The 26,255-nt window shown below is 43.2% G+C and overlaps 1 protein-coding gene across 7 annotated transcripts in view; it reads left to right on the top strand.

Moving 5' to 3' along the window:
* Positions 1 to 26,255, top strand: part of LOC116943217 (neurexin-1-like) — a 394,340-nt gene that overhangs the window by 291,622 nt on the left and 76,463 nt on the right. For all 7 annotated transcript variants that reach the window (XM_032955895.2, XM_076067700.1, XM_032955893.2 and 4 more), the window contains 2 exons: positions 1,080 to 1,253; positions 13,057 to 13,176. In XM_032955895.2, coding sequence (XP_032811786.2) covers positions 1,080 to 1,253; positions 13,057 to 13,176 — 294 coding nt within the window. The remainder of the gene's footprint in view (positions 1 to 1,079; positions 1,254 to 13,056; positions 13,177 to 26,255) is intronic.

The following is a 26,255-nucleotide window of genomic DNA, read 5'->3' as shown; positions in this document are numbered from 1 at the left end:
CGTTTTACTCCAAGTGCTGACAGCTTCTTCAATCATCATCACGACCCATGGGCTGATAGCCCGTAGTAGGTTTCCACTGCATATTTCGTCATTTGTTTCCACTTTCCTCTGCCTCGTGCCAATCTGCTCAAGATAGTGCCTGGTCCTTTTGGCACCGATCTCTTACGTTGTCAACAAGCCGTTCTGTGCTAGGTCTTCTTCTCTGTCCGGTTCCTTCCCAACAAAACACACACTTTTAATTTTCCTGCTGTTGTCAGTGCCGGATTAAGCTAGTGCGGGGCCTGTAGCATATGGTATAAAGGGGCCCTAAATAAAAAAACACATAAATATAAAAACACAAATGTTTAACTTGCATAGTAAAGTTATTGTATTTTTTCATTTTCTAAACAGCCAGATAATACGACAAATCGCTAGCCTTAAACACCCAGTTGTTCATAAAAGTTGAAGGCAGTATAGTACTATGGTAATAGAGAAAGTGCAGAATCACTGAACCTGAATTGATAGCTTGAAAGCATTTAGCGTGGGGCCCTTGAAAGTGCTGGTCCCGTAGCTACTACTACATATGTAGCTACTTGTGCTACTACAATAATCCGCCACTGGTTGTTGTCCATCCTACACGTCCAACTAGTGCCGATTTCCTTCTCACACAGTTGTTTTTATTCCGATTTGCATTTGCTTTGCGGTCATCATTTGGTGACCCAAGCCAGCGTTGCAAAAATGAGACTCTCACGCTCGCTTTTGGGTTTTCGCCTGGGTAGACAAAATAAACTTGGGACTTCTTCAGGAAGGAGACGTCAGGCCGGGGACAACCCGAAAACACATCGTGGAGCCATTCGGCACAACCGCTACGCCACCTTTGCAGTGGTATTAATCCACGTGTGTGCTACCATCTCAAAGCAACCTCGCAGCTAAAATCTATAATCCTCCAACTGCTAACCAGACACTTGCATCACAACACAACAGCACCATCCCACCAGATGGGACCATTCCGACATCGAGCACCGGTATGAGTCGATTAAACAAGTGTCCTACAGGTGCGAGAGACCCGCTTGCCCGTTCTGTGCCGTCGCATGTGACAGGCGATCTGTTTGTGGGCGGGCTGCCCCGGGAACACTACTCGGGCCTCCACAAGCTGGTGGTGTCACGGGACGGCTTCCAGGGCTGCCTGGCCTCCGTCGACCTCAACGGCCGCCTGCCCGACCTGCTGGACGACGCCCTGCGCCGCTCGGGGCAAATTGAGCGCGGATGCGAAGGTACCGGACACGCGCGTACGCACAACAACAAGGACAGCGACAAAGATAGCCCGTAACGGACTGCTGGGGCAAGTGCTGTTAGCGAGTAGCACCCATGAACGCCGGGACGGCACACGAGGGGCCAGGTGGCCAGCACCACGCCCGACCACCTTTGTCTCCCGAGTGGCGACGTTTACACGCCACGCCAGGTCCTCATTTTAGGCTGCGTCGAGGCCCAGGACAGGTTCAAATGATCATCACTGGTGTTGGCCGTGAGTGGGATTCGAACTGGGGTCGTCGGGTTCGTGGCGCAGCGTGGCGCTAACCGCTCCCCTACTGCACCGACGTGCACGTGCCCACAATATTGAGCAAAAGGACTGCAGGTGTTAATGACCCACTGCGGCACGGTGACGTCGCCTGTGGCAGATGATCCTTTGGACAAAGCGAGCTCTTTCAGATGCACAGCGATGCGGGTTGTCCTCATCGTGATTATCACCATCGTCATCATCAACAGCCGTGAGCTATCCACTCCTGGATTAAGGCGTCACCAAATCGTAGCCAGCTCTCACTCTTATGATACAACATTCCTCGTCGAGCTCCAGCACACCAGATGATTTGCAAGTGCCCTATGATGTTAAAATAACTGCATAGGAGGCGCTTTGGTACACGGTAACCCATCATATGTATGGGGTAATATGACACTTAACGCTCACCTGTCCATCATCTGACACTCACCAGACACACAATACTCACTTGATAGCACTCACTACTCACACTCAACAGACACTCACACCCACCAGCTAACTCACCACCCAATACCAATAACCCGCCGTCACGGTGACGTCACCACGACGCCTGTGCCAGGCCAGGTGCACTTTGAGGCTACGTGAAGTGTCGAAGGCTCGCTGCTGACAGGAGGAGGTTTCGGGACAGACCCAGCAGGTGCCATGGGTTGGCTGACTGAGATGACTGGTAGATGCATCAGCTGAACCCCCTAGTGTGCCAACTCACCACCCACCACTTACCAGAAGCTCACTTTGACCAGACACTCGCACTCACCTCATACTTTGGGTCACACTCAGAGCTCCACATAGAAGGGATAACAAAAATTACATACCATATTGCAAACCTACAACACCTGATATTCACAGGCAGTTTCCCATTCAAGTGCTAACCAGGCTTAACCCTCTCAGCTTCTAACAATCGGATAAGATGAGGCATAGTCAGGTGATTTTAACGTGATATCTTCTTAAAAGAATGTTCAACAGAAGTACTGAAATGTATTACATATTCGCAGTATATTTTTTTTTAGGTACAGTATATGTTTTTTATATATGTAATATATTCACCATGCTTCATGACTTATTTACTCAGATAAAGATACTGAAATACTGTTGGGAAATACTGAGACGCATAAAAACACGGAGACATTAAATTATTTGTATGCAGAGTCAAGCTTCATAAGGTTTAGCGCTATGCAATCTTTAAACAATTGTGCTTGAATTTGTGAGTGAATAGTAAAACCAATCGCATGCAAATCAATCAGTTTAAATACAGATGCACGTACACCACTCTCAAACTGCATGCCCCGTATTTCTTATTATACAAGAACAGTAGTTCTTACCACAAAATCATAATATCAAAAATAGATACAGGGGGTCCATGTCTCTGTGTAAAATAACATGTAATGTAGTCCCATCAGCTTTTTCCAGCATAATTTGTTTAAGCATGCAATCTATTTACTGTAATATCGGTTTTTGGAGGGGGGGTTAGTTCGCGTATATAAATAATCTCGTTAAAACCGCCACCACCCGACACAGCCTATTATTAATGTTTGTCACTTAAACAGAACATGCCAATATTATGAATGATATTGGTCGCGAAAGCCTACGTGTTAAACTGAATCTCTTTACTGGTTTTGGCTTTCTGTGACCTGTCCATTTATTTTAATGTGAGAGAAGGCCGTGTACTCGGCTATCATGTCTACAATTTTTTTGTTAGGGGGCACCAGATGGGGAAAGCGCCTTAATCCAGTAGTGCATTGATCATAGCCGATGCTGACAATGAAGAAGTCTTTCTTTAATGTACATGAACAGGTCATTGGACATGGACCGAGAGAAATGGTCAAACAGTACTCACTCTGGACAGATACATCCAGGCAGACATGCAAGGCGGGTTCTGCGATTGTAAAAGCGAATGGCTTGGCACCTGACAGCACAAAATAATATATTTTAAGCTGCTTGGAAACAGAGCGACGGTGCCCATTGCCGCACTCACACTTTGTTCTCGCTCTCCCTTCAACTCTAATCTCATTCCCTGTCGTTCGACACAGACCTCTTCCTTACTTTCTGTCATATATGTGCCCAACCTTTTATCAACTGATCAACAGCGAAGTGCTCTTTGGAGTCATCCAAGGAAAGTAACTTTGCACTGCGCCTTTGTGATCTGTGAATCAGCCCTTCACACCACACACTTAATCACCGTCTCCTTACGTGCAGGAAGGGTTGTTAAAAACTACCTTCCCCTCCGCCAGAGCAACGCTTTCATGCCAGACTCGGCGGGTCTTGCCCAGCATGTGCAGAGTCCAGGCAGTAAAAGGTAAAGGGGCAGCCCTGCAATTGCTTGCTCACACCATATCTGGCCGAAGGGCCTCCACCGAATCCCTCGGAGTATTTGGCCTACTCTTCCACGATGGCCACATACATCTTCACCTTGAGAGAGGTGGAAGTACACCCAAACTTTGCCGCACCACACGCGGCCTCCTGATTGGCCAGCTGTGGTGTATCCAATTATTCTGCTGGCTCAACAAAAATTTTCTTGCTGTGGTTTTCACACCTGATGATGATTGCTTGTGTTGCAGTCGAAACGTCGTGAGAATTTTATTGTTTTTATATTTTTATTATTTTATTGTTTCCCTTCTACGTGACTTTACCGATAGAACCAAGAATATAGAGGTCAGGGATTTAAGAAGCTTGCGCCATTGTTTTAGCTGTCGCACCGGGGTATCGAATCGAACCGGCGACCTCTGGAGAGGGGCATAGCAATCAGAAAAGTCACAGGACATGTTCATCGTTGCTTTGTGAATCAAAGCTCATTCCGACCAAGAATTATCTCTGTAAACTTAAGCTGCAGTTGCAATTCAGCGGAATGTCGACAACGATGCACTTTCACCCTTCCCTTTATCATGCACGAATACAATTATTGTGAGCATCTTCACCTGCCGTTCTTTACGACTTTTTGGCGCAGTAAATGAATGCACAAAGAGCGCAGAAAAGAGCACACGGTGCATTTCTCGCACCAGTAATTCGCGGCTAAAGAGGCTGTCACGCGCAAGCGAATCATTCACATCAGAAGAACACGCAGCAGCAGCAGTAGCACCAGCTGCTGCGGATGAACATGGACGTGTCGCGTGGAGAGCCAAGTTGCCCTTGGAAATAAGGATCTCCACAAGATGGCAGTGTTTGCTGATGTTTACCCATCGTTTGGGTCTCCGATGAGCTGTTTTTTCGCGACTAATTGCCAGGTAGTTTGTGTCTTTCTCCAGAATTCGTGTAACTTCAAAGCTCATAAAAAAAAAGAATGTGTGGTATGAAACACACTTGGGGGGAGGGGGGGCATGGAAAATCATACAAATTGAATTATATAGACAAAAAATTAAAATCAATCTTACAGAAAGTGGGTTAAAAAATCAATGCTATATGATTTAATTTGGAAGGGAAAGGTTTGAGATGCATTAAATTCAGAATAAAATATAATCAATGCGCACAATTTAAACTGCCAATCAATGACATCGCTGAGATTCCTCACGAAATATTGTATCTTGTACTACATGCATGAGGCATTTCATTAACGAGGATTATTTGTCCATAATTCAAAAGGTCACCGTGCCTAAAATGCAATATTTCGTGATGAATTGCTGACAAAAAATTGCACACAGGATTGGCATTATAGAAATGCAAAAAAAAGCCCGATCTATCAGGTGAAAGCCAATGAAAGACAAATGTACTCCAAACAGCAGCGTCCCCGAATCCGCACGTATTTTTTTTTATGAGTTATCGATTGTCTTTTCTTATGATAACATTTAAACACGGGGAAATAAATCAGTGGCCGTGTTTTCATAACGTAATAATGTACAAAACATATATCAATGACATAACTACCTTGCCTGAGCGGGGGGCTCTGTTCGCGGTATGCGTCTTCGCCTGCCAGTTCAAACGCAACATCAACAATGGCACCAGCTGTGAAATATTGCTTTACGTCCTACATCATCCAGATTTGTAACTGAGGATGCATGCAATTATTATCATCTGGGGCAGCGACATGGCTTAGCAGAAGGGGTTTTTATTTCAGAGGTTCACGGTTTTAAAACCGGCTGCTGCCCCCTTAGCCACAATGCCGGTGTATTACCGGTAAACATACACACCATCTGCTTCACGGTGGATGTTAAAGATCCCGTGATACCATTCGCAAGCGTAGGCCATCGTGTAAACCGGCATTACGGTCCAAATTACCCAAATGGAAAAGACGCAGCAACCAACACGCGCGACTGCTGAAACAGAGCCATGTGACTCAGTGACACTTTCTATTGGTAATGGAACAGAATAATAATAATAATCAACAGTTATGATCGATCCACTGCTGGATGTCGGCATGTCCACAGTTTCCATATAACATGGCTCCACGATGTCACAATTCATCTGCCTCCTGCATTAGCTGATGTATGTATGTTGAATTTCTTTCACACCGTACGTAGCCAACCCGTAATCTCATCGCTCCATCTCATTCATCGCCTCCCGCCCCCCACCCCAGTATGGTGAAGTATGGTTAAACATCACCCAAGCCTTCATCCCGCTGCGTATTGACAAAGGCTGTGCCTCTAATTAGCCACGGTTGGCAAAGTACGGCGTGAAATAAGTTCGACGTACATACACGTATGTACATTACATTTTATATATAATTAGAGGACATTTCTGACAAAGACCCTTCTTAAAAGCAAAGAGAGAGGACAGATGATAGTGGGGGTTTTCATCACCACCTCTCTGGTGTAAATAATGGCCATTACATCAAGTGTTAGTTCACAACATTTTAGATTTCTGCACATGAGGCATTATTTGATAATGATGATGAGAGTTAAGTATTTCCAGCCTAAACATTATAATTAAATGGAATGCCTTAAATAACCACAAAGCAAGCAGATGTAGATTTCCACCAGCTCTGATCCTTCCATTCCAGCAGCAGCTTGGGGTAACCCAAGGAAAAAGAAAAACACAATTAACGCTAATACGCTTTAATTCATCATTTAATTTCACAATTAAATTAGCTTCGACATGAAAGTTAATTATGCAGAGGAAGATACAAGACCCAATATAACGTAAATTATGTTTACAATATATTTTAATGAAAGTATCATTGGATTTTTTTTTTACGACCGTCGACATTGTTCAAAATAAAATGTAAAAATATTTATTTTCTTAAACTCGAATACGAATCTTGACATTTCCATTGTGTGTGTGTGCGTGCGTACATCACTAAAACAACTGCTTCACACAACGTGGCACAACTGTACCGAACGTGTTTGGTGCGATCGTTATGAAGCGCATTCAACACGAAACGTTAACGTAAACCTTGGAACTATATTCATCACACGGTGAAATATTTAAAATGTAATTCATGGACGTTCTTATCCCCCCCCCACCACCTCTCCACCTTTCCTCCCATGCACCATCTGGTAGCTGCCAAAGCGATGTGACAAAAATATATAAGTAAAAAGAAGAGGCACTTCATGCGTATATTTCGTCATTCCGAGTTACCACATCCCGGGATATTACATCAGTGTTTCATTTCACATTTTTGTCACTTATGCTTCATAAGGCATTCTCTGTAGCGGAGTGACAATTATCCGGCTTTGACTGCACAGCGAGAGCGTGTCACGGGTTCGTGTGGCCGATAATGTGTTAGTACCCGCGAAATCATGGCGTTTTTTTATAGACAAACGAGGGGGTAGGTGGCCAGCACCACGCCCGGCCGCCTTTGTCCCCCCAGTGGCGATGTTCACACAGCAGAGCAGTTACTCGTTTGATGCTGAGTCGACCTAGGGGAGAGCCAGGACCGGTAAAAATAATCGTCACCGGTGGTGGCCGTGAGCAGGAATCGAACTCGGGTCGTCGGGTTCGTAGCGCGGCGCGCTAACCACTACACTACAATGCGTTACGCTTCCACATGCGCGGGTCACGTGACAGATTTGACGTCACAGCTCACTTGCCGTGCTAAAAAAATATGCATTATTGAGCTCCCCCCCCCCCCCCCCAAAAAAAAGTGTATTTTTATAATGGTTGTATGGTGTACAGTCTGGAAAGTACCCACATGGCAAATTTCAAGTTCGTTGCATGTCGGGAAGTACGCTAAACATTTCGAACAGACACATAATCACAACTTTGCCTTTTATATATATGGAGATATGAATTAACGGTAAGCAGTTTGTACACCTATTACGCCTGTTTCGAATAGGTGGCTTCTGTAAAAAGAGCGGTATGTTTTTTTTCGTTACTCCCATTCTAGGATTGTTGGATGCACACATGAGAATAAAATCTTACTTAAGTGCCAAAGACAAATGCTTAAGTAACGTATGTTTGCTGCATGTGAACCGACAGATGTTGCAAAATAGCCACTGGTAGTATATTAATTTAGATAATTCCTCATCTTATTTTATCCCATCTCCACAAATTAAGTCCAGATAAGACGCTGGAGAAATAATCTGTACTTTTTCAGGCTTTTCAGATTTATAGGTTCTCAGGAAATATTCTACCATGTTAATTTTTGTGTTTATTTAAAAAGAGAAATTCACTTCGGTGTGGCATTGAAGGGATGTTTTGTTTTCCCGAGCGTGTACATGGCACGTTTGAAGGGAATTTGTACTAATTTTAACACTTTACTGGGGAAACTCACAAGCACGTTGCAACAGTATAAGAGAGCTGCAAGGTTTGTGCCAAGCGTACTCCGAGGTGAATAACGCTCTGAAGGAGATGCATGTCACCATTAAATTTGTTTTCGCCCCAAACTTAAACGGAGTTAAGTTAATATCTCAGTGGGCCTTGCCTGGTAGGATGGGGATGGTTTAGTGTTGTATTTGTTTGTGTTTGGGGGCTTTGTTTACCTTTCTTGTACTTTGCACTACTATCACGTGTTGTTGTTGTTGTAACGTTCTTACCAGCCCCGACTGGACATCTTTAAAAGAGAGCTTAATAGCTCATCGGATTCCTCCAGTATAAATAATCTGATTCTTAGTTTTGGAGAATTGCACTGACTGCAGCCAATGCTGATGGTTTTTTGTTACCTCTATTTTTTTTTAAATAAAATACTTTTATTTTCTTCAAATTATATTCCCGGGTGTGCTATTGCAGTCGTGTTCATTCGACAAAGCGTCAATTTGCAACTTTGCAGATATAAAGGTATCAACGCGTTGTCGGACAACAGCCCTGAAAAATTACGTGAAATAACTACTTCTGAAGTAACTATCAATGGGGCCTCTTTATCCACAGTAGAGGCATACATATGAATGCTCTGCAAAGAGTGTTCATTGTATATCAAGCACACCAAATGTGTTTTATTTTTACTCTCAAAGCTGGCATGAGCCAAATGAAGCAAAAAAACAAACCGATTATGAAAAGGGCGTTTTATGCAATCCATGTTGATTGTGCTCAGACCATAAATGCGTTGCAATTGAGGACCCGGTTTATGCACGGATGGCTGCCCAAATTCAGAATTTAAAAAATCTCAAGTCGTCTCGGCTCGGTGCTATGACGCCTGAGCCTCCTCATCACAGGCACATATTTTTACGATACGTTTCTTAATCATTTTTGTACCACAAAATAATGGCATGTTCTCACTAACCTTTAACCCCCGTGTCACCAACGAGAATGTCAGCCATATCTCGCATGACACTTTGGCTTTGTTGTTAGAAACGGATGAAGAACTGGGAACAAATTTTGACGACTAAAAAAAAACCTCACAGCTCAGAGACAGGACAAAGGCAGTCGATTTTTGGCAGCATCCATTGAGTGGGGGAAATGCAGCGATGTCCAGAAAAAAATAAATTACAAGTTTTTCCAGGTCAAAATCAATGGTTGGCCGCATGACTGACCTCCATCCCATAACTGCCAGGTTCACGGAGAATGGCGCCCCCCCCCCTCCCTGCAGCCCTGTACATCAGGAGAGGTCGCGACCTCTGCCTTTTTAAAGCTCGTGCGGCTGTGCTTAGCGGCGCGTGTAGCTCGATGGGTGGCGGCAATGCTTGAAAATCCAGGGTCAGGTAGTGTTGCCATCACGCTAATGGAGAGGCAGCTTGGGGAGGTGTCTTCACAGAAACGGAGTTCACCTTCAGGGCAAAAATAAATCTGTGTATCTGCCGGCCACCCACACAGGTGTGGAGTTCACACGTTGTGGAGGAAGCAACCGTTCTTGTGATGGCAAACTAAACTAAAAACTACTTTTTATTTTAGCAGGTAAGGCCCACTGAGCTATATAGCTATTTTTTAAGAAGCGACCTGGTTATCACAGATTGATAGCTCAACGAAGTGGCTTATCGCGTGGAAATTTACAGCAGACAAATACTCTTAAACGCACGTTTCTAAATTGTGGAGAGAAAAAACCGGGGGACCCGGAGAAAAATCCTCACGACCACGGGGAGAACATGCAAACTCCAAATGTACATGAATCAATGTAGGAATTTAACCCATGACCTCCTGAAAACCAGGCGAAGTAGTTAACATCTCGCCATGGTGAGCACCCCAAAACAAGGACCGCACTCGCACAGCCCACACACCATTGCTTACAATGTCTGCTTTGCCCCCCCGCCCACGGCCGGGATTGTAGGATTTTATTATTCTATGTTACATTTGCTCGGGAACTCTCCGTGCACACTTCCGACTCCCTCATTTCCTAAAACAATTAACAAAAGTTCCATTCCGTTGTCGCTCCACTGTAATCAGAGATCACATTTTTTCATTATTGGATATATATAATATATATAATAAAAATTGCTAATTAGCTTCAGTCTGGAAGAAACATGTTTTGGTGGGAGTTATAACTGCCGCACAATTCCTGCATGACAGCAATTAAAATCAGATGTTACACTTTTCACCACAGCAGCCTACAACACCTGTTTTATGCATGATTGTCACCCATCCAAGCAATACCGAGACTCAATTCTACTTAGCTTCTGGAATCTTGACGAGATCGGCCCCATTCTGGGCGAATTGTTCAGAGGCTACAGTTGCCAACATAGCGCGCGGCTCTCCGAATTAAACAAAACTATTTTTTATTTCACCAGGTGAGGCCCACTGAGCTATACGGCTCATTTTCAAAAGCGACCTGGCCACAAATGATAGCTCAACGAAGTGGCTTATCGTGTGCAAATGTATAGCAGCCAAACAATATAAATGCATGTTGATTCTAAAATGTGGAGGGCAAATACAGAGGGGGCCAGGAGAAAAATCCACGCGACGACAGGGAGAACATGCAAACTTCAAAGATACAGCATGCGTCAGGGTTTGGATCGAACCCACGGCCTCCTGTATACTGGGCGACATAGTTAACATCTTGCCACAATCACGCTCCCGCATCCCTGCTTACTGCCTTGGCTAACCCACACGGTCCAGTGGGTGCTGAAGTATGGTCAAATCCCCGGGACACGCACGGCATGATGAGGTCCTCATCCAATATTGGGCGGACAAAAAAAACAGGGCTGTACGTCCACGTGGGTGCTCCTTGGGCATCGTCACAGCCCGGACTTGCCTGGGAGTCATGGGAGTGCAGCAGGACACCCGCCTCACCGGCCAGAGGTAGAATATAAGCAGCCAAGGTCACCCCGTTACATCCGCCACCACCCGACACAGCCAATCAGTGAGGTTTGCCACGTAAACAAAACGTGCCAATTTAGTTACTGCTTCAGCACACCGGTGTGGTGGACAATAAACCCACAAACATTTACAATGCGAGTACGACGTTTCGGCTGGTAAATTACAACCAGCTCAATCAGGCGATTTGCCAAAATTATGCAGAAGTCGCCCTGTTTCGGTCTTAAATAACGACACATTTATATTTACGCGATCTAACCCAAGGCAAAACTTTATTATGGATATTATTGGTCGCAAAAGCCTCCGTGTTAAACTCGCCCCACCCAGTGGATGCCACTTGGTGGGAAAGTTCCTCTACCACGGAGACTTGGGGGGGATCTTTAGGGGGAGGACCTTTATGCAATTATATCCCTATCGTGCCATTGGCAATCGTGTCACAAGACGAAGAATCCATTCGGATTCTGCGCAGAGCAGCGCAAACTTTCTGTGATCGAGAACAGCCTGCCTGGGAAGCAAATATCACAGAGCTAACGCTGAGGTATATTCAAGTGATCCCTGATCCCACACAGTAGAGGGAAGCACTTTCCCACCCACCCTGTTACAGAGTGTTGTTTGTTGCGTGATAGTCAAACTGATATTTTTCATTCTCAGAGCTGGAATTTAGACAAATTAAATGCAAGCTAAATGTAATGAAGTCGTGTATTTTTTAGACAATTATTGCTTTGCTAGTTGAGAGCATGAAACACATATTCTTTGGTTCTTTTCGGTAAAGTCACGTAGGTAAAAAATAAAAAAAATAGTTGTTTTCATGACTTTACCGAAAGAACCAAAGAATATGGATCCTTGCAGTCACGAAAACTTAAAATCTAGCATAAAACTCACTACAACTCTTGCTTGAATCATATATGACCGTTCGAATTTGATCCCAGGATCTCAGCGTTGCCAGCTCAGCACTCTGACCCCAGAGCCACCTGGCCTACATCCAATTTTTCCTCGACTTAATAACAAGGAAAATCCACCGTCGGCTCAGGCCTACCAGGGCACGTGTTTACCTGCCAGTGCTCATTTCAGCTTTGGGAAACTTTGACTTCTTTTGGCATATCGTGAGACACATTTTTGATAACTTGCTCGTCTCTCAGTCGGGTAGGAAAAGTTTTTTTTTAAATAGAATCGGTCAAACTACAACGTAATGCCCAAGTGGGACCCCCCCCCCCCCCCACACACACACACAACTCGTGTCTGTGTACCCTGGAAAATAAAACATTTGCTGACAAAATACCTAAACTGTTTTCAAGCTCAGCCCGAGACTTACAAATTCCATTCTCTCGAAAAATTGCCACTGAAGGATTTACACCGCAGAGCTTTCATGCCCCTTCCTATAGGCTTAAAAAAAGAGTCTCTTTACGGCCCTTTTTTGTTTGTCGCAATGAATTCATCCTTCTGGCTGAAAATAATCCGAGACAATACACATATGCACAGGTGGCAGGGGACATGGTCGACGCAAGGGCACAGCACATCGCGGCTCTCGCCTATGATGATTGCATTGCAATCTGGGCTACGAGATGTCTCACCGTGGCTTCTGAGAAAACAGGAACGGGACACGACTATGACAACGAAAACAACAGCAATACGTACGATCGACACTGCACTCAAACCGCTGTACCGTGAAGGCAAACGGCCCGGCATTTGAACCTCCTCATCAACATTCTACGCGGTACAACCACTCTTTTCCTCTCTCTGCCAGTTTATTCAGGACAAATTACGTGTATAGATAAAAAAACACATTTTCCTCCCACACTACAAACTCATGTTGGAGATTGCTGCGAATTCACCGATCCTGTGGTACGACTTGTTCAAAAAAAGTGAGAGAGAGAGAAAAAAAACACAATCGCGAAATAAAGAGTTTGGCGTCGAATCGGTGATAACATTAGAATGTTTGCCATTCGTCGCACCGTGCCCACCTTCTGCAGGGCCCAGCACCGTCTGCCAGGATGACTCATGCTCCAACCAGGGCCTGTGCGTCCAGCAGTGGGAGGAGTTCACCTGCGACTGCACCATGACCTCCTACACGGGCGCCTTCTGCAATGACCGTGAGTGGTTTATGCATCACAAAGGCAAAGATTCCCCCGTACAGCCTGAGCAGACTTTTGGGGCAAGTGCTGTTAGCGAGCACCTATGAAGGCCGAGGGGTGGTGCTTGGTCCGGAACCACGCTCGGCCGCCTTTGTCTCCCTCGTGGCTATGTATAACATCACACCAGGTACTCATTTTGAGGCTGAGTCGACCTAGGGGAGGCCCAGGACCGGTTCGACTAATCGTCACTTCTGTTGGTGGTCGTTAGCGGGAATCGAACTCGGGTTGTTGGGTTATTATGCGCAGTGCGCGAACCGCTATACTACCCCATTACATCAACTGCACACACACACGTATGTGAATCAAAACTAGATTATCACGTCCATGATGTGCACACTCAATTTTTGTTCATATGTTCATGCTTATAGACACATACACACTTTCGATTTAAAGCTTTCGTGACTGCAGGGATTCACATTCTGGGTTCTTTCGGTAAAGTCACGTAGAAGGGAAATAATAATAAAATAATAAAAATAATAACATTTTCTTGCTGTGGTTTTTCACACCTGATGATGGTTGCTTGTGTTGCAATCGAAACGTCGTGAGAATTTAATTGTTTTATTTTTATTATTTTATTACTTCCCTTCTACGTGACTTTACCGAAAGAACCAAGAATATACACACATACTTGTATATAATCATTTACACACACACACGTACAAAGATCCCCCATGTAGCCTACAGACTGTTGGGGCAAGTGCTGTTAGCCAGCAAATATGAAGGCCGACATTAGATGTGGGTGGTGTGGCCGGGATGACGACAGGCCGCCTTTGTCTCCTTAGTGTTTATAAACTGCACCAGGCACTTATTTAAGACTGAGTTGACCTCAGGAAGCCCAGACCTCAGATGTTGACAAAAAGCGGGAAATCGAACTCGGATCGCAGGGTTTCGTAGCGTAGTGTGCTAACCACTTCACACAAACTCGCACAAGCGCACACAAACACACACTAACGAACGCAAGGACAAAAAGCCCATTTACCGTAAGGACAATAACCTATCAGCAAACACCAGACTGCACAAGGAGGCGATGTACCCAGCAAGGCCTGTCCATCATTGTCTCCCCATTGCTGATGCTGACATACCGTACCGAGTACTAATTTAAGTTTAGGTTGACCTAGCGGGGGTGGGGGGACTGACCAGACTGGTTTATCAAGAGCCAATGGCTTTGCATGACCAGTAATTGAACCCAAGATGCAAGAATCGCGGCGCAGTGCGCACACCACTATAATATCGCGTCTTGCAGTTAGGCCATCAATTTTACATGTCGATGTGCTATGAAGTATGGCTATTGCCCAAAACGTCACGGGTTTTATATTTATTTTTTCTTGTAAGGTATTGATGGATGTGTGCTTTTTATTAGTGTTAAAAGTATAAAGGCTGCATTGCCCACGTGTCAATGTATCATAATAACACATGCACCAGCATGACAGTCAAGACCAAGCATTGGCAACTTCTTAGCAGCAATTACTCTGAAATTAACCGGTAAACTGAATCAAACGTCCCTTGTATTGTTGTGCTCATGATACATGCATCTGGTCGCGCACGTGTGCGTGAGGATCATCTACGCTTTATGCAAATGGAATTCTGTTACATTTAAGCTAATGGAATAAAGCTGTGCACGCGAGAGATTAAAAAAACGACAAACAAACGTGGAACCATACAAACGAGACAGTAATAATTTGACGAAAATTTTCATATGAGCCAAACTCAGTGCCGTCTCCAGCTGTAAATAATAATAAACAAAACTGTTTTGAAGTCCATCGGTCTGTTGGCTTTACAGACCAATGTCATCCAGCAGCAATTGTGTCTGCAAAGCAAACTCTGGATCGGCTCCGACATTCCGAGGCCCATCGGCAGTCAGACTTCTGATGTAATTGCTGCTGTGTTAGAATCTATTTTTTAAAAAAAAATGTATTCAATCGTGACGCTGAATCGTGAACATTCATAGAATTCGTGGCATATTTAATTGTTACACGGCTAACGTTCAGCGTCGGACACACAGGGACTAATCAGAAATTGCTCAATGGGCTTTAAACGCCCGTCTGTAATAAGGGAAGGAATAATTTTTATACCGTGTGCTTTTCAATTACTTTGCTCTTATATATTTAATTGCATAATGTGGTCACTTTTCTCTACACCCGACCTGTTAAATATGAATTGTACGCTAAACGGAACTGATGTCGTGGCTTTCCCAGGTTGACAGCTCGCACATTGCCCAGTGATTAGTTGCCATGACGATGGCACGCTCAGCCAAGTTAATTAAAATAAAATGCATCACCAACTTGTAGCGGATCACCGCTTGGTCAGCGTTAATTTTATTTAATAGCTCTGAGCTGCTTCCAGAGCCCCCCCCCCCTGCGCACCCACCCATATCCCCACTCAGCCCCTCCCCCCCTTAACAGTTAGCCACAATTAAATTATTATTTTTAAACATCTGCACCAAGGCTCACAGACGCTGCATGTAATGCTCTACATGTGTAATGGGGCCTCTCGTGTGGTGTTGCATCCGTGCTTTCCATCGACGACCATTATAGCATATTTATAAAGCTCTTGACAGCTGGCAGACGAGCGGCAGAGGGTATAAATGAGAATACAAAAACGTCGAGTGGGTGGGCACGAACGCACATCACTCGCAAATCGCGCCTCTTTGAATAAACAGGCATCGCCATCGCGTCGCGGCATGCCCACGGCACTCGACGGTGGAATTGCACCGCATATGATTTCAACGTCAAACGTATGATCATCATCGTCGTCGTCATCGGCTTTGGCCCAAAACTCTCCTTCTGAGATTTAGGAGGGTCTTGCTTTTTGGGATGGCTGGCACTATTTTTCTGCTCGCCGGAGGGAATTGTAGGCCGTTCTTGAAAACGAAGCGATGCATTTTTACAAACCTAGGTGGTAGACTGTTTTCCTCATTATAATACAGAGTCAGGTGATGAGTCACACGCTCCATCTCTGCACGATCCACCAACCCCACTTCGAAGTCACTATACTACTGGGTGTGTATGCCACCACACCAAGATATATTTTATTTGGATCGAAAATATAGTCAATAATAAAGGGGAAATATCTGAAAAAATTCAAAAATTCTACAGTAAATTGGTAACTTTTTTAATGTGAAATACATAACACTTGCTTTTAGATTCCTAATGTTTTTTTTACTGCAACAACGTATTCTGGATATTCATATTTGTTGCCGTGTCGACGTCAGTTCTCATTTATGAATAAAATTCAACCTTTTGCTTTCTATTAAATTTTTTGTAATTATATGGTCCCAAGGTACTGAAAATTATAGTTTTTTTGGTCCTGTGAAAGAGCGATAATGAAGCCTCGTGGGAATTGCCATGGCAACTGTTTCTCTGCTACAGTCATTGTACATTTTTCATTTGTTCCACACTGGCATTTGTAGTCATATTTTCGCGCAAATTTATACAGATTTTTTTTTTTACATTTGTTCTTTAACATGAAAACTTCGCTCCTAGGCATATCCATCCAGCCTTCCGTAAAATGTTCGTGTTACGTAAGTCACCTCGAGGTGCTCACTGATCCCTTGTACTGTATTCTTGCATAGTTAATAAAGAACGTCACCGTTTTGTTTCCTGTGCTGCTACTGGAACAGTTTCCCGGCTGTACGTCTTCAGGGAACCGTTCATATCCTCTCGTTTCTTACCTCAATACATATTTCTTCCCAGCCCTCACTATATTTTACTTAGCAACTTAGCGTCAGCACAAAAGTCACCACCAATTACTTATTTACATCAACACACTTTCACAAATTACTTTCATATTTAATCGTTTTTTATATATATTATACTGTGAAGACATAACGCTGCCTGGGGTGATGCTGCGGTAGACAGCGCGGCCTGCAATCCCGAGAGTGGGAGGCTCAAATCCGAGTCGAGTGTTTACTCGACCAAATATTCCTACGTGGCCAATAAATCGAGTGTCACTTTGTCTGGAATTCCGTTCGCAGTTGTGTCATGGAAACACTCATCCCGTACCATGGGAATGTGGAATTTCCACCACTGGCTCGGGGCTTACTCAGGAGATGGGCATTGCCGCCATGCTTATTTGAGCAAGACACCACTTTTGTTTTTAATGTTAAGATTAATTTACGGTGTGGAATTTTTCCTAGTTGTTTTTTTTTTAGATTAAATCGCACTGCGATATGAATCCAGCAATCTGAGATCGATTCGTTGCCACGGGTTAAAGTCGGTGACGAGTGATATCTGAACCAGTCCCGGGGCCACCCAACATCGCCGACCCACTTTCACCAGCGTAGCGAAGTATGGTCAAACGATCTCCATAAGCCCACACAGCATGGAAATGGTTCATCTCGCAGTGGATTGACAAAGGGCTGTGAATTATTATCACATTATTTATGCTTGCACAATATAATCATTGGTCTTTACGAACATGAAAGTTTCTTGCATAAAACTTGCACTTGGCATCTACGAAAGTTTGTGTATGTACAAATGTATTTGTTTTATGGTTTATTTACGTCTCGTCTAATCATTGTAGTAATACATTCAACAAAGAAGTCACGAGTGCTGTAACATCTTTCAAAAATGACATCGTATTTTACGAGATATTTAAACCTGTTTATGGAAACAATCACTTTTTTTCAGCAAGGCTGCTTCCCCTGTTTTGACAACCTATTCAAATGTGCCCAGATATATTACGTGCGAAAAAAAAACTTTCACATACAGATAAATATTAATTAACTGCAAACTTTGCCACCTATTGCTGACAAATTCCTAAATCTGCCCCCAAGGTAACAAAACACTGTCGAGTCGGCGTTGTTCTTCCCTACTGCAGTATTGGATTTTCTTTTTTTTACTTTTGAGAAAGACCAAAGTCAAATGTAACCAATGTGGCCCTTTTTTTACTCAAATTGCTGACAGAAACAGTAAGATAAGCATCCAAGCGCTTTGGTACCCATAGTTATTGTGAGAAGGCAGAAACAAAATATTAATTATACTGACAAAAGACGTTGCCACACGGATCTTGGTAATTAACAGCTGTGCTGGAATTGTGGGAGCCTAACATTTGTTCATTGTGCATTTTCTGCATTCGAATGCATGCCCATTGCCCTTTAAATGTTTTAATTGGAACACATTCAGGTGTTTATGGTTTTCTACAAGGACAGATTGTGTCTAATTGCTAACTGCCATAATTAGCACTCCAAAAAGAACCCACAAGGGTAATTATCCATAAAAGCAGCCATCACCGTTTGACCAACTAAAAATACATAACATTGAATGTAAAAAAAAACAATTTAAACACTTCAACACACGGCAACATATTTACGAACAAAAGTTCAGCATATGCTGCACAGCAGCTGTGCGGAGAGAGGCCGTAATGCGTTCCAGGATTCCAATTATAACAACCGCCCATCAACATCGTGGGAGTGAAACAAAGCGATGTTTTAAACACGTCCTCACTTTTTGGAGAATGCCACCGCCACTACATCGCCCCGCCGTGTTCATCGTCATTAGCAGGTGGACAACAGCGAGCGCATCCCTAGCCCACAGCTGCATACACACACCCACTCCGGATCACCTCCAAAATCGAAAGGCTGTCACTTTTGACGGACGACGCTCTTTATGTCTCATTACCGGTCATTAACCCCTTTTGAGTCTCGGGCCTGTGCGTCCTTGCCTCTCCTTCACTTACCAAAACTGTTCGCTTGTGCGCAAGTGTGTTAGTGGAGAGAAACAAAAATAAAAAATATATCTTTTTTTTTAAGGTGAGGGGGGAAACGGAGGGGTCGGGAGAGGGCGGCAGGGGGTTGGCAGCGTCGATGGGAGTGTGATAGAGCGGCGGCGCTCTGTAGAAGTTGCCGAGCGATGGAGTGCAAGGGAATCACACCCAGAGGGAAGCGATGATGCACTACTGTTGTCGGAAAATGAATCTTCCAGTGGAAGGACAGAAACACTTTGTTCAGCGGTGCTCGCAGAAGGTACAAAGACAAAGAAGCGTAGCAGGAAAATGGGTTCAACGTCAAATAACGTAAATTATATGGTGTAACGACGTATTGATTAATGTCTATTTTGAAGCTCACGATACATGCATCGAATTGCATGTGTAAGAATCAATGTGTTTTTTTTATAGTCTTGCACGTACGGAACAAGGAATGGTGGAGTGCCACGGTGGAAAGATGTTAACTACCTTGCCTGGTCTGCAGGGGTCGTGGGTTCGATCCCAACCCTGACGCCTGCTGTATATTTGGAGTTTGCATGTTCTCCCCGTGGTCGTGTGGATTTTTCTCCTGGTTCTCCAGATTTTCCCTCTGCATTTACAAACATACGTTTCGATTATTTGACTGATGTAAATGTTGTACGTGATAAGCCAGTTTGTTGAGCTATCCTTTGTGGCCAGGTCGCTTCTGAACAGGAGCTAATATATACATATTTTTTTGAAGAATTTATTTTTAGTGGTTAGCGCTTTGCACGATGAACATTGATTCTCAGCCAAGGATAATCAGTCCTAGGCTCTCCCGCTGCACCAACCTGTTCTGACCAATGTGGTCAATTATGATCAAACAACCTCAGTGACTGACACGGTTTGGGGGAGACCTTGTTAATTATTATTTTTACATTGTTTATGTCAAGGGTTCACGTGACCCTTGCAGCTACTGCATTCCCGGCAATGGTAATAACAAGAATCTGTTATTCAGATGAATGTTGGACATTAATCATGGCAAATTCATCAAACTGCCAGGGGAGTGAATCGTTACACCTGTAATAGGGTAATATGAATAGTGCATTGAATATGAACACATATTTTGGATGCTGCCGTTGTGCAATAGTTAGCACTCTGGACCTTCAAGTGTGTTAACAAATCCAGAGGTTGCTGGTTCAATCTCCCAGTAACGGCAATTTAAATAATGGGCAAGTTTATACAAACCACCTCCCACCTCTGTCACCCCCAGCAGTAGAAATTGCTACACCACAGTCAGACGATCTGCCGGTCACGCGCGGTGGGGTTTAGTGTGGGTGCTCCCATCGCTTCTAAGACGTCTTCCCAGCGTACAAGATTAGGCCAAGATGCCCTCTAAAATGACTCCCTCGAGCTCCCTCGAAAGGAGGCCCTTCTTCTCCCGGCAGTGACATGAGCAAGATATTGCAGGGCTGCACCTTTTAGGAATAAATTTGTCCTCAAATTAAGCAGCTAGTAGAATCCCAATGTTGGCAAGGGGAGGTGATGACCAGAGGCATCTTCTAGAGAGAAAAAAACTACATTAAATGGTACAAAAGTAGGCATTTATTGAAATATGATTTAATGTTAGACAATGGTATCTGACTCCAGATAGAAGGGGAATGTTAGCCCTCTATGTACATGCAATTCATTATCATATCAATGATTAATAGTAAAGGTAAAAAAATCACCGTTAATGGGTTTCCCGAATGTTCTTGACCTGGCATCAAAATTTAGACTGGCAGGTTTAATTTTTCCTGAAGAAATTACACTGCCATTTATGGAAATGCATACACGATTATTATTATTTTTAATCTTCTTTAACCACATTTTTTTCCTACATCGTCAATTCTGGTGGTTTCTTTTTTTTCTTTTCCGTCAAAATTTGTAAAATGAAGCTGTGGTCTTCTCACTTTATTCCCTTTTTTAAGCATGGATTTTCTTTTGCACTACCAAAGGTGGTGGTGGTGGTGGTGGTGATAGAGGAGCCATATTGGCAAAAATATCACTTTCATATTCTTTGGGTCTTTCGGTAAAGTCACGTACGTAGGTTCCAAAAAAATCACAAAAAAAACAAAAAAACGACGACGTTTCGATCGCAACACAAGCGGTCGTCTTCCTGAAGTCGTAGTTTTAGTTTTATGTTATTTTCTTTGAACCTATCTCCGTGATTTTACCGAAAGACCCAAAAAATATGAATTCCTGCAGTCACGAAAGCTTTAAGTCAAGATTCACTTTCATATTAGTTCTACATTTTTGCTGAAATAATAATATCCCTTCAAAAACGAATCCCACACAGTTAGTTTCTGCCTGCTCCTGTAATATACAATCCCTCAATGGATTGTTTTATCACGTGAACTCCAACCCTTTTCAACTGCTCTGTGATTGGCTAATCTTAATTTATATTCTGTAACAGCAATCAATAACTGGATGAATGATTTTATATATCTATATGAGGCTATGAAAAGCGATTTGAGAAAATAACATGAAAGAACATACTTAATTATGATTTTATCTAGGAAGTCATCCAGAGCAGCAATACACATAACAGATTCAGATTTCTGTAAATAGTTGCTGCAGCTAATCGAGTCTCTCACCTTTCTAAAGAGATGCCGCGACTTTAAGGTAATACCAACCGCATTTACACTAACCTCTGCTGCTGTAACTTCTTTTAATGCAAAACGAATTCTATCTAGAACTAGCTTAGCTCTTATCTCAGAAAAAATCAGACTTACGCGCACCGAACTAGATCAGTTAGACAAGACACTCTACAAATCACACTTATCATTGACGGCAACAATCGGATTGGGAACATGTAGACAATATGACTGCCTCTTCAGCTGCCACTATGTCGACCAAATGTAAGGACAACTTGATTTCCAAATTCAACCGCCTCTCCAACAAGAAATTGGACCCACAAACCGAAAAGCTAGATGTTAACAAAGTCGTAATTAATCGCAGTAACAGTTCTATTTCTGATAGTCTGAAAAACGTTTCAGCTAAAGGACTAAACTTTGCAGTCACACCTAGACACATACCAGTTAATGATATCATTGCCCATGTCGACGTAGCACTCAAGGGCCTGAGTCACATCGCTGCAGACATAGCAAGATCTGAAATCGCTGCAACCCTCAAAAACGCTAAGCTGCCAGCTAGCAACATCAGCAAAGATGAGCGCTTTGAATTATCTCAATTAAAAAAGAGGGATGACATTGTCATCCTCTCAGCCGACAAGGGCAATGCCACTGTCATCATGGACAAAATAGAATATAACAAAAAAATTCCATACACCCAGCCATCAGATTTACCATGGAAGTCGAAAAAGATAGCATGCTACTCTTTTTGGATGTCCTAATTAAAATGAGACCTAATGGTTCAATGAGCCACTCTGTCTACAGGAAAGCTACCCATGCGGATGCTTACTTAAAACCGAATTCCCACCACCATCCATCCCAGAAGAATTCCCTCATCAAGACTCTTTACCATAGAGCCCAATGCATCGCCGACCAGGAACACATTGCCAGTGAACTCAAGCACGTACACCAAGCTCTCAAGGCTAATGGTTACTCCGACTACACAATCCGCAAAGCCATCACTCCAACCATGAAGAAGGATCCTCTTGAGGAGCCATTCAAAACCATTACCTTACCCTATATTGCGGGGGTCACAAAAAAGATCTACAAAATCCTGAATAAACACAAGATCCAGGTCCGATTCAACACAGTACATAAAATCCGTGATCTGGTTCCGTCGGTAAAATATGTGGTTCCAGACATATATTACCCGGGCGTCTACAAACTAAGTTGCCTCTGTGGTAGCAGCTACATTGGAGAAACCAAACGACATATCTCGGACCGCATCCATGAACATAAAGCAGACTTGAAACACGGTAGGACTAACACCTCAGCCGTGGCAGATCACTGTTATAATTCAGTGGGCTCACATAACATTGATTTCTCCAAGACGGAGGTTCTCTGCAAGCCATCCGGCTACCATGAGAGATTCGTTCATGAGGCCATCCACATATACAAACACAGAGACAATTTCAACAGAGAAGATGGATTCTGGCTTAGTAACCATTGGAAAGACGTTATACACCATTTCGGTTCTTGATTGATTTTATTTTACAGTGACTTTCAGACCGCAGTCCATTCGCTGGCACTGCCTCTTAGTACCTTTCAGACGACGGTCAATGGTATGGTTTATAGCATGTTGTATAATAATGAATAGTATAACAGTGTAATGTTTAACATAATTCATAAGGCAATATATAGTATCGTAATTGTATAGTGAATATACAACAGTGTGGTATACAGTAGGGTTGGTAGAATAATACAAAGTGTAATATAACAAGTCTAATATTTTATAGTCTAAAGCAGGGGTCACCAAACTTTTTTCACAGTGGGCCGGATAACTGAAAGAATGACGAGTGTGGGCCGCATAATAAATAAATATTTCTGGAGCGTCGGACCTGTGTTGACAGCTGGAAAATCTGGAGGCGGGAAAGATGCGTGTTTGTGTGTGTTGCCATGGAAACCATGGTAACGTGTTGCCATGACGTTGCCATGGAAACCATGGTAACGTCAGAGCGTAGGCGGAGCTACCACGAGCCGGGGAAGTACTTGGGATGGCACGAAATAAGCAAACATTACAATAAACAAGAAAATCTAGATACAATAATTTAAAATTTAAAATAGTAAATTTAAGGCACATAGCAGTCAGGAGGTCTCCGCACGCGTGAAGATCTCCTAGTATTCTAAACATAATATTTAAATTTAAATTGTATCACAACGTCTCGTGTTCCATACATTTTATCAACCAAATTCAAGTACCGTCGGCGGGCCTGATGGACTGACGTCGCGGGCCGGATCCAGCCCGCGGGCCGTAGTTGGGTGACCCCTGGTCTAAAGTATAGGGCAGTGTATAGTAACGCATTGTATAATTCAAGTGTGGGGTTTGTCTATAGCAGTGTATATTATGGTGCATAGTCGTGTAATTTAGAAACATTTTAGTTGGAGGCATATCAATATAATGCATAATGTTAGAGCTTACATTGGGCTGTGTATACGATATTATACAATGTAGTTTAGATTGGAAGGTATAACATTGTAATGTATAGTAGTCTAGTTTATAGCATAGTTGTAACGCAACACAGGACAGAGCAGCGCATCGTGGCCGTTTCCTCCTCTTCCCCCTCCTCCGTTCCGAACATAGATGGACTCGTCCGTCTGAACAAAGCTCGTCGCTTTCCGTGGTGATAACGTTGAAAAGAAAAAAGAAACCGACATGCTAATCCCTCACTAACATTCTGACTTTAACATCCTGCTAATCCAACACATTAACACAGCTATTTCAATGTTTCTGTTGATATGTAAACTTCTGTTGATATGTGAACTCCTTCGTCAAGGCGCTCTGCTCCTCCCACCCAGCTTAAAAGACGCTGCCAAGCTTGGCAGTGTTCACTCAAGCACTGTCTTCCCGACAGTTCTGTTTCTTCACCTGAGGAAGGCTACTAGGGTTGTGGCCGAAACGTCGTGAGAATTTGATTTTATTATGTTTTATTTTTATTATTTTATTTCCATTCTATGTGACTTTACCGAAAGAACCAAGAAGTTGCTGGGCACTTTAAATTAGGTTGGACGTGAGGCTGGCACGGCTCATTTTAGCATTTTTCTTTCAAAATCTTTGAAACGGCACTCACAATTGTATACCGCTCCAGTAAATCTCACCAGGAGCATCGCTGCTGTGCAACATATGCATTCATATTTTACGTCAGGAAGTTGTGAACATTGGCAAATTTGTTTTTAAGTGTGTGGAGCACATCTAAAATTGACAAGTAGTTACCATGGAAACTGTAAATTATTCAATTTGGTTGCATGAAGTCAAAATTTCGACAGAATCTTGACAAGGCAATCTGTGTGCATCGTGTATAAAAAAAACACAAATCATGTGGACCAACATTATAACGTAATATTTTATGAAATACCTGTGTTACAATGCACGCGAGACACGGTGTAATTCACTCCGCAGAATGAACGGGTGGTACATTATAACGTAACATTTTAAGAAGTAACTTAGTTACAGTGCGCACGAGCTACGGTGTAATTCACGCCGCATAATGAACGGGTGGTTGTATCAATGGAAATAGCCAGGTAGTGGTAAGCAGTGGCTAAATGAACGCAGTCTCCTTGCGCTCGAAAGTCGTCACGAGCATCAATGTGGACGGCGCCTTCTTGGCATCGTCGCCAAAAGTTTCTCCAAATGACTCCCTCTCCGGTATATTCGCACTTCTCTACCGATTGGGCAGGGGCAGCAGAATGAAGGATACTTTTTTTTTTATATAAACACAGATGACAATTTACAAAAAAATGCCAAAAGTGATACCCTAAGTTAAGAGAGCACGGAATGGTGTTCGTTGCTTGTTTATCTTATCGTACTCTTTGGTTCTTTCGGTAAAGTCACGTAGGTAGAAGCAATACTAGATCACGACGTTTCGATCGCAACACAAGCAATCGTCATCAGGTGTGAAACAAACACAGCAGGAGGACTGCTATCTTATTTAATATTTATCAAGATTAAGATATCACCTTGGCCGAAGCCACTGACGCCACCCCACCTCTCCGATGCTTCCTTACCCTCGCGTCAGATCCCCACAGGCTGCTGAACAACAGCTTGTTTATGGCCCTGAGCCAATGGTAAAAGTCCGCATTCACAAAGTGGTGCTTGTTTTAATTAAAATAAGTGGTACTTGTTTTAATGACCATCAGTGGTACTTGTTTTAATGACCAGCAGTGGTACTTGTGTTAATGACTATCAGTGGATATTGTGTTAATGACCATCAGTGGTACTTGTTTTAATGACCATCAGTGGTACTTGTTTTAATGACCATCAGTGGTACTTGTTTTAATGACCATCAGAGATACTTGTTTTAATGACCAGCAGTGGTACTTGTTTTAATGACCATCAGAGGTACTTGTTTTAATGACCATCAGAGGTACTTGTTTTAATGACCATCAGAGGTACTTGTTTTAATGACCATCAGTGGTACTTGTTTTAATGACCATCAGTGGTACTTGTTTTAATGACCATCAGAGGTACTTGTTTTAATGACCATCAGAGGTACTTGTTTTAATGACCAGCAGTGGTACTTGTTTTAATGACCATCAGAGGTACTTGTTTTAATGACCATCAGAGGCACTTGTTTTAATGACCATCAGAGGTACTTGTTTTAATGACCATCAGAGGTACTTGTTTTAATGACCAGCAGTGGTACTTGTTTTAATGACCATCAGTGGTACTTGTTTTAATGACCATCAGAGGTACTTGTTTTAATGACC

This window comes from Petromyzon marinus, chromosome 17, assembly GCF_048934315.1.
Source record: "Petromyzon marinus isolate PM22_M1 ecotype Great Lakes invasive population chromosome 17, UKy_Petmar_22M1.pri1.0, whole genome shotgun sequence".
NCBI lineage: Eukaryota > Metazoa > Chordata > Hyperoartia > Petromyzontiformes > Petromyzontidae > Petromyzon > Petromyzon marinus.
This window is presented reverse-complemented; position numbering and strand designations above follow the sequence as displayed.